At 37.6% G+C, this 9,829-nt stretch overlaps 1 protein-coding gene across 1 annotated transcript; it reads left to right on the top strand.

Annotated features, from left to right (window-relative positions):
- The first annotated feature begins 501 nt into the window (after positions 1 to 501).
- On the top strand, positions 502 to 9,282 carry LOC104598569 (flavin-containing monooxygenase FMO GS-OX-like 3). The gene is made up of 7 exons (XM_010260709.3): positions 502 to 1,228; positions 3,563 to 3,633; positions 5,162 to 5,314; positions 5,428 to 5,510; positions 7,170 to 7,305; positions 7,398 to 7,571; positions 8,767 to 9,282. The coding sequence occupies exons 1-7, from the start codon at positions 601 to 603 to the stop codon at positions 8,959 to 8,961; spliced, it is 1,440 nt and encodes a 479-aa protein (XP_010259011.1). The 5' UTR covers positions 502 to 600; the 3' UTR covers positions 8,962 to 9,282.
- Positions 9,283 to 9,829: the final 547 nt, after the last annotated feature.

The raw sequence follows: 9,829 nt of genomic DNA, 5'->3' as shown, positions 1-9,829 counted from the left end.
GCGTTCCAATACTGTTCCAATAATTTTTACAGCCTTCAAATCCACAATATCTCCGTACTTTTATGTTTTATTTCATGATAGATATTTCTAATGTAAGGCTATGATGGCTGTTCGAACGGGCTTCGCACTGACTAATCCCGTTTCAGTTAATTGTTTGCCAGAAGGCCCACAACAAAGAAGAAGAGCGATGAGCAACAACCTCGGCTAGTGTCCGCTTTCTCAGCTCAAGTCAAGCACAAGCCTCAGTCAGTCATCCCCGTCGGCTGGGTCTGGGACCGAGAAATTTGCCTGCTTCTTCTTCAACCTCCAGACGAAGCTTACCAGTTCCAGCTCCCATGTTTCTCGCTCCACCAATGGTGAGAAACACCGCCACGTTGTCAAAATTCTATCAAGAAAACATTTCCTGCGACTGTGGTCACATGCGCGACCCTGAAGACGCTAATGTTCTAAAGAAAACGTGAAACATCGTTGATGTGGTGTTTTAAATTAAACCAAATGGCGGCCCCAAATTTTTAACCAAAAAAGGGAAAAAACAAATGGCTATCTTACGTGCTTCCTGTCGTCACTTCTCGTCTCGTCACCCTACGGCTCGCTATTGAAATGATGAAATCCTTCCTTTCTGACATGGCAACACCGGTTCTTCACGGGTTAGTCATGCCGACAGCCATCGCCACCAAAAGCTCGCGCAAGGTCGCCGTGATCGGTGCCGGCGCAGCTGGCCTCGTGGCGGCTAGAGAGCTGCGCAGAGAAGGCCATAACGTCGTAGTCTTCGAACGGAGCGATCGGGTCGGAGGGACTTGGGTCTACGACGCCAACGTCGAATCCGATCCAATGGGACTCCACCCTTCTCGGGCCATCATCCACTCCAGTCTCTACGACTCTCTGCGTACCAATCTCCCTCGGCAAGTCATGGGCTTTCTCGATTTCCCGTTTGTTGTCAGAGATGGAAAAGACAGGGACCCTCGAAGGTTTCCCGGCCACCGAGAGGTCTTACTCTATCTGGAGGATTTCGCGCGACATTTCGAACTCACTGGATTGATACGGTTTGACACTGAGGTGTTTCATATTGGTCTGGTAGAGGAAGGAAAGTGGATACTAAGGTCCCGCAAGAGAACTCGAACTGATACTGATGCCCAGGACGATTTGTGGATCGAAGCGGGTGAGATTTATGATGCTGTTGTTGTATGTAACGGGCACTATACAGAACCCCGAATTGCGGAAATTCCAGGTAATTCTGATTATTTTCCTCTGGACAGTTGTTTCAGAGACCCCCCCCCCCCCCCCTGCCTTCCAAAAACATTTCATTCTCTTGCGGTCAAAGTTTGGGTGCTAGCTTTCTGCAAATCATGGATTTACTTGCTCTTTATATAAATACTGTTGCTGCAGTTTCTTCTTGCTTTTAGTGTGAAAGCAGATTAAACCGGTTTATTTTTGGATATTACATACGTAGTGTAGGCTTAGGCACCATTGGTTTCTCTGTAATAGGGATGTAAATCTCAAATCTTCGCAATCTGTAAAATTTCAGTAACAAAAAACATTGTTACAAACTTCCAGTTTCACTGAAGTTGGTGGAAGAACAACGAATGGCTAGGAAGTTAAGGTTTAATATCATTTCATATTTACTGAATTAGATTGAATAAAATTTCAACAATCAGAGTGATGTGCAGGGCGACACATCTGAAAAGGTTCAGTTACCAAAGCTTGAATTTATTAAATTGATGGGGGCCTTACATGATAGCTAACTTGCATTTTAATCTGCTATATGAATTATCTCTATTGTAAGAATGAGTGTGAAAATTGAAGTGTCTTTATAGTATCAATTTATAACTTATTGCTGTACATCCAACTGAAAACCCTTCCCGGGGGATGACAGCTATAGTTTGGTTATGTGAAGAAAACAATTATTCCCTTCATGGTATAGTAGATATTGGTTTATTATTAGAGTTCATCTTCAGTAGTTTTCCATTCAAAAAGAAAAATAAGAATGTATTGCTGGTAATTTCTGTTGATCAGGTATACAGTTGCTTCATCAGTTACATTGCAACATGTTTTTACTTTTACAGATTCTCACTCATCTACACTTCCTCACAAGAATTGATAAATTTACCTGAATCTGCTTGAGCATATAACTGGCACTTGAGACAAGTTTATGACACATTGTCAAAATTTGTGGTTCTCTACTATTAAAGCTTCTATCATACATATGTTGAAGAAACTAATGAACATTAATTAATTTGTGATTTAAAAAGGGCAGCCCAGTGCACAAGGCTCCTGCCAATGCGGGGCCTGGGAGGGGCAGATGTACGCAGCCTTACCCCTGCACATACAGAGAGGCTGTTTCCAAGATTTGAACCCTGATCACCCAGGTTGCAGTGGAGCAACCCAACCATTGCTTGCGTTTATGCTCTTGTTCTAGGGGAATCTTCACTTACCCCCACCTAACAAATTTTAACTTCACTGTACAGTTGATAACAGTGACAGTGGGGGGAGTTGATGCCAATTCAGGGGGGGGGGTATGGTGTCAAAGTGGGTGTTGGAAGTTTTGAATTGTTGTGGGAGTATGGTCAATTTAAATTTGTTAGGTGGGTTTCAGTTATATTTTCCCTTAATTTTTTTGGGATAATATTAGACCGGTTTTAGTCCTTCCAAATTTAAAAGAAGGTATTAGTATTTTGGATGGAATGCCTGTTTCCATTCCCTTGTGTTTTTACTTTTATATTGCAAAAGTCAATGGAAAATATCACTTCCCCTGATTTTCTTGTCTCTGGCATTTATCTTTCTGCCTTGATTGAAAGAAGACCAAAACCATGATGGGACACAAAACTTATCAGATATGATACAAGATACTGCATGGACACTTCTAGATGTACTCTATAGCATTTAACACTTTTTTTTTTTTTCTGATTGTTATATAGCATTAATATTTAAATATGTAAAATGGTGTGTTTTAACAAATTATACCATTAAAAAATCTTTACAACTTAGAAGCTTAATTAAATTTGGCAAGACATAAGTCTTGATAAAGGACATTCACATTGAGAAGGTAGATATAAAGGCATGATATAAGCATGTCATATAGGATACCCATACTCATATCCCATGGCCAAGATTTTAGGAAATGGATTCATATTCCCATTTCCTGTATCCATATCCATGTATGCACTCATATTATCTGTATAACATCATAGGGCCTAAAGAAATCTATGGTGGAACCATAATCAGGAATGGACATTTTCAACTTGCCAATAAGTAGGAGCTGTTTTCTGGAACCATAATAATTGTTCTAAACATGTTACCTTGGTAATATAATTACAGCCACTGTGGTGAACTTTGTTATTGTTTCACTTGTATTCAGTTGGAGATGCACATGAACTGGCATTATTCCGCAGGGATATCTTAATTTTAAGGATACCAATAACATAATTGTATTGAACAATTAAAATGAGTCAAATGACTGAAGAATGCTTTGCTAGGTATCAATGTTAAGTAAAAACTACTCTTTTCCATGTAACGTATTTACCTAAACATTGTGTGTTCTAATTGCTACAGACATTTTTTCCAGGTGTTGAAACTTGGCCAGGGAAACAAATGCATAGCCACAATTATCGCATTCCTGAGCCATTCCGTGATCAAGTATGTTCTGGTTCTCACTCCCATCTCCCCTTTAAGCTTCAAGATTTTGTGTACCACACTGTATATGGGGCAGAATTTTGACACTATGGACTTAGTTCTTGTTTTGCACTCATCCAACTACTATCTTACAAGTTGTAATAAACTTCTCTAACGTTATTGTTGATGGGATTTTAAATTTCAGTTTCACCATTGATCATTGCTGATGAGAATCTGAATTAGGCTTTTGAAAAATCCCAAGGAGCATTTATCATGTTAAAAACAAGTGCAGCCTGCCTGGGATATCCAAGAAAATAAATGCTCAGACCACATGAATAACTATCGCTAAGATGTAGATCAAGGTTTGCATTCATTGCATATAAAGGTCTAAGCCAGATCCTAGATTTTTCCCTAAATGAGGCAAGTAACTTGGCTCAGATTCTTCCCATTTTATGAAATTCCATATTTCACAGAAAGAAAAATAGTGTGTTATGTACATTTGAGGAAATTAAGACATTAACTTACTGTAAGCTTTAGAATTCTGCTTGTTCTCTGGTATAGAGCAAGCACTATCATATTTGGTAGTTTTTGTTCATCGTTAAGATAATAGTTCAATGGTTAAATGATATGCTGTTGAACATGATAAACTGATTGCATTGGAGACTATGGATGAGAAGGTGGAATAGGCTGCAAAAGAGTAGAAGGCAATTATCAACCAAGTAGCTTTAATTATTCCCTATATTCATCGTGGCATTCACTGAGTGACTGTTAGTAGAGTTATGTTGAAAAGTTTTGTATCCACAGATTTTAATTTTGGAATTTTTAGTTTTTTGGTTCGACTACTGGCATCAACAAACCTGTGATTTCAAATATATCTAAAATATTTACAAAAGCGTTCAGAAATGCTACAAGTTATTTAACAGTTGAAACTGAGAAAACTAAGATTTTACTAATTTTTGAGGTGTTGGGTTAGTTTTGGCAGAGGTGGACCTGCAAACCAATGTGATTATAAATGGATCATCACTTAGACATTCATACCAACCTCCCTATCTACATATTGGTCCCTGTTTTGGATACACACCATTGGGTTGTCTGGATCCATTAACAGCCCTTGTTAAATGGGTTAAGGGATATTAATGGTTCTGTAGCTATGAGGTTCAACCCGGTCTTGTTTGAGAAAAAAAAGCAGGTAACAAATAGTTAAGTCATTCAAATTGTCAGAGCAGAAGGGAATTGTCTTTCTTGATTGCACCTGCACTATGTGCAAGCTTTAGAGGTGTGAAGTAGAAAGTCATATGCCACGTGCAGCATTTTGGAATATTGCTTAATTCTACATCATTTTCCTATATGTACTCACGCATGCACACATATCTTCTTCTCTTCCCTTGTAGCACTGACGGCATATGAAAAGCACATGGTAGCAATAGGAACTCAGACTAGATTAAAAATAACATATTAATGACAAAGTTGACTGATTGTTGTAAATCTTTTCCTTTCTGTTTCCTTTATTCCTTAAAAATCATTTATTTCATTCACTCACTGCTATGGACAGGTTGTGGTTTTGATAGGAAGTTCTGCTAGTGCTGTTGACATTTCCATGGACATTGCTGTTGTTGCCAAAGAAGTTCATATTTCTTCAAGATCTGCAACTCCTGGAGAAATTGGAAAGCTGGCTGGATATGATAATATGTGGCTTCATTCTATGGTAATAACATTCTCCTGTGGTGAGTGAGAGTTAGTAGTTCTCATAAAGAAACCAGCAAGGGATAAATTCGAACATATGCGTTCAGAAATGCTCATTCAGTTAAATTAATGCAGGTTGAAAGAGCTCAAGAAGATGGCACAGTGGCATTCCAAGATGGGAGTTTTGCCCATGTTGATGTCATTCTGCACTGCACAGGGTATGTCTTGATTAGTATGGCTCTGACTCATGGAATAATTAGTACAAATGTGCAATGAAAAATGGGTCAACATTAAATGAATCATGAAAAAGGAAAGTGGCATAGATGCAGTCCTGACAATCCAGGGTCTTGGGAGGGGTGGGCTGGGTATGGTCCTAACTTCTAGCAATTTTTACAGGTGTTATATCCTTTTCTATTCTAGTCTCTGTTTTGTCATATAACTGTATAAGCATCGTGGGGGTGAGGAGGGGACATAAGATATCAATTAGGCCAATGTTAACGCCAAAGGCTTGTCTGTCACTGAGCCCTTAAATCAGAAAAAAGACAAGTTGAAGATATCCTAACCCCCTTTATTTGCACAATAAACTCTCTTTAATTTTGTCCTTTTTTATTTAATGGCCCCATGATGGGCAGGACCTTTTTTTTTCTTGAAAAGTAATAAGGAAATAAATACAAAGATAGAGGGGGACTGATTCACAAGTGCATCAGCTTGTAGCTACAAGATAACAGGGTCATCATAAATCAAATTCCCCCAGTGATTACAAAAGTTATCAAACTTGATCTCCCTAAAATTTTACGAATAGAAGCCCATTGGATGAGACGTCTCTCAACCTGCCACAAACCATCTCCACAAGACTGCTGCTGTTTGTAAAAGATCTTCTAACCGCGTGCATTTGAAACATACCATCAAATGGCAGCTGGAACCATGTTCCAAAGGATCTTACCACGCCTGATCAGATTAGAAGTTCACCAAGAAGAGACTAAATCCTTTAAATCAGGAAGGGTCACCTATAGCTGCCCAAACAACTCCAACATGCAGGGCCCATTATCATTATTTTTTGTGATGCAGAATCTATTTTGTCATACAACAATGCAAATGTGTACTTCGATTTTTTTCAAAACAAAATCTTTAGTAACATTCCTCAAATATATTTACACACCGCTTGGTCCATAACTCAGAACATCTTTTCTGGGTTATTATTTCCTTCCCAGAGGCACTGCATTCCTTTCAATTTTAGCTTTGTTTTGGTTACTTTGTGTTTTGTGGAGGTTATTGATAACATTCTTTATAATACCTTCTTATTCATATTTCCTTTTCAGTTTTCACTTTTGATCTTTTGCTGCTCCCAACTTTGAACCCAAAAAATGTAACAGCCAAGCCAGTTCCAGGTATTGCAAGTAGTGTTGTACAATTGACAGTTGAATCTTAAAAGAACCTAGTGCCCATCCTTTGTGTGATATTTGCATCTGTTGTTTTTTAATCTTTTCCATCTTGTTGCACTGTACTGTAAGAAAGTTTGTGGTGAATTTTTCTGGACAGAACTGATAGTTTGGATGGATGAACTGTTTTAGTTCAGTCATTTTTAGCATATGTCTCATACATGCATCCTTCCATACATGAATTTCATTCACCCAAAGTCTCTGAAATGGATGATCCATTTTAAGGGTTCATCTCATTCAGGTGCCAAAATCTATAGGACTCAATGGCAACACAGCAAACCTGCCGCATTGAATCCTATGCTTGGGACCAGTGCTTAAAGATTCATGTTTGGAGCTGGGGATTAAGGATAAATGTTGCACAACCATCAACCTTTAAGTTATTTCTTTCCATAAGCTCCAAATATAATAAGATCTGTTTTTTTTTTTTTTTTTTCACAGGTACAGATATCATTTTCCTTTTCTGGAGATGAGGAATATCCTTAGTGTGGATGACAATCGTGTAGGACCACTATACAAGCACATATTTCCTCCATCTTTAGCTCCATGGCTCTCCTTCATTGGACTACCTTTTATGGTTTGTCTCAGAGACATTATGTGCTCTTTATTTTTGATAATTTATTAGTCTTTTGATAGTGGAGGTTTATCTTTCCATATTTGTGGTGCCAGGTTGTTCCTTTCCCTTTGTTTGAATTACAAAGCAGGTGGGTAGCGGGTATTTTATCAGGTCGGTTTACACTTCCATCAGAAGAAGAAATGATGGAAGATGTGAAGGACTTCTATTCAAAGATTGAATCTGCTGGCTGGCCCAAGCGATACACTCATAAGATGGGAGATTCCCAGGTAAATTTGATCTAAGGATCTCATTGATGATGAAAGTCCAATTAAATTCCCTTACGAATTGATGTTTAATGCACTATTTGATTTCCACGTGTATATCCATCTCCATACACACATCCGCAGATAAATATAGACAAATAATTTGATGTAGAACAGGTGTTGCTAAAAGGTTTTTAGAAGCCCATGATTGACAGAAAAAGAGAGGCCAAAAGAGACACTAAAACTTTAAACGGCCATTACTTTTGATCTGGGCATCTATTTTCGACAAAATGATTGTTTTGGCCTCTGAAAATGTTTTTTTCTAAAAGATTTCCTTTTATAGTAAGTTTTTATTTTTTTGTCATTATAACATATTTTGAGTTTGATATTGTTTAGGAAGTCTTCTTTCAGTAAATTACAATGTTTTAGAGAGTTTTGAGTCCAATCAGAAAGTTTATTATTTTGGGAATGCTCCACATTACCTATAAATAAACGACTGTACAAGGTCAAATTTAGTGAATTGAATACTAGCAAAATCTATGGTGCATGAACTGCACTGTGAAGCAAAAAACCTGAATCAATGATAAAGCGACATGTCACAGTTGGATCCTTAATGTTGTTAAAGTCTTTAATGTTAAGTACACCCTATGAAACATGAACCAATGAAAAGTAAATGGACCATGTGACATCTTTAACACTGATTGTTGAAATTTGATTTAAGGTGCATCAATATTTGAAATGCACCATAGTTGGACTCTTGAATACTATTTTCTTGTGTTTCTTCTCCTTCTCCTTGTGGATTCAAATCTTTGTTTCTTTTGAAGAAGACAGTGCTCTTCTTCCTTTACACTTCATGCTACGTCATAATTCATTTTTCAATCTATGAATTGCCAATGATAATTTCTGTGTTAGGGACATGTTTTGACTGTAATAGCATCGTGTCTATACTCTATAGGAACAACCATATCAACCTTCTCCTTTGGAAGAAATGGAAATTCCATAAAGCTCACAATTTAACTTATTTTCTTGATTAGCAAAAGGAACATATGGGGTTCACATGCCTCTCTTCTACAATTTGGAGAATTCTTGTGTGGCAATATGTTTTAGGGCCCTTTTGATATGATAAAAGTCTCTTACTTCTATGGAAAGAAAGAAATAAGAGAGTATATTAATTTGTATTTTAGTGAACTTTAATGGTGATTTTGAATGTTGGGTGCAGTTTGTGTATAATGACTGGCTTGCCACCCAGTGTGGATGTTCAGGCATAGAGGAATGGAAAATTCAGATGTATCATGCCAATCGAAAGAACAGGGTAGACCGACCAAAAACATATCGTGATGTATGGGATGATGAACATCTGATTCTACAAGCAGATGAATACTTTCGTCAGTACTCAAATGGAGGTAACATGTGATAAAGCGGAAAATACAGAGGCTTCTATGACTCAAGCTGGAAATAGTCCGCATTAACCATTTCCTTGCATCGGAGTTGCTATTTCCATTGCTAAAGAGACCACGATGACAAATTAAGGCCTTTAGATGGTGAATGTTTCAACCATTTGCCTTCACGATTCTTGTATCACCTATTGTTATTGGGGCCACTCCTTGATTCTTGAAGATATGCTTATTTTTACTCTTAGAATCCAATATATGATGTCTTAGTGATCTTCCTATTTATGAATCTTTTGAACAAAAGCTTGAGAATTTATCCAAGAAAGGAGAAAGAATTGAGTGAATTTGTAGAGTTCTTTAAGGATGTTGGTGATTTACTAATGAAAGCTATTATCGAAGAAGAGAATGAAGGGAGAGAAAGGAAGAGGCGAAGAGAAATTGTGAGAGAGCAAAAAATCTTGGCTAACAATAATATATATTGTGTAGGGTGACTAATAATAATAAAAAGACTAAAGTGCCTTGTGACATAACCAAGAGCATTACATCACTACTCCTTAAGTCGGGGTATAGATATCAATCATATCCAACTTGTCACAAAAAATCATTATGTTAGTAGTGATAAAGATCTTTCGCAAGAATATTTGTAAGTTGCTCTTTTGGGCTAACACATGGAGTGCACACTTCTCCCTTCTCTAATTTCTCTTTGACGAAATGTTTGTCCACCTTAATGTGCATTGTTATATTATGGAGGACAGGGTTAAATGCAATATTGATGGCAGTTTTAAGCTATGTTTGGTTTGAAGGAAAATGAAGGGAAATATAGTGAAGCTTTTACAAACCTTGTATAGGTTTCCCTTCCTTTCCCTACTTTTTCCTTCAAACCAAACACAG

The sequence above is a fragment of the Nelumbo nucifera genome, chromosome 6 (assembly GCF_055504915.1).
Source record: "Nelumbo nucifera cultivar China Antique chromosome 6, China Antique-T2T, whole genome shotgun sequence".
Classification (NCBI taxonomy): Eukaryota; Viridiplantae; Streptophyta; class Magnoliopsida; order Proteales; family Nelumbonaceae; genus Nelumbo; species Nelumbo nucifera.
This window is presented reverse-complemented; position numbering and strand designations above follow the sequence as displayed.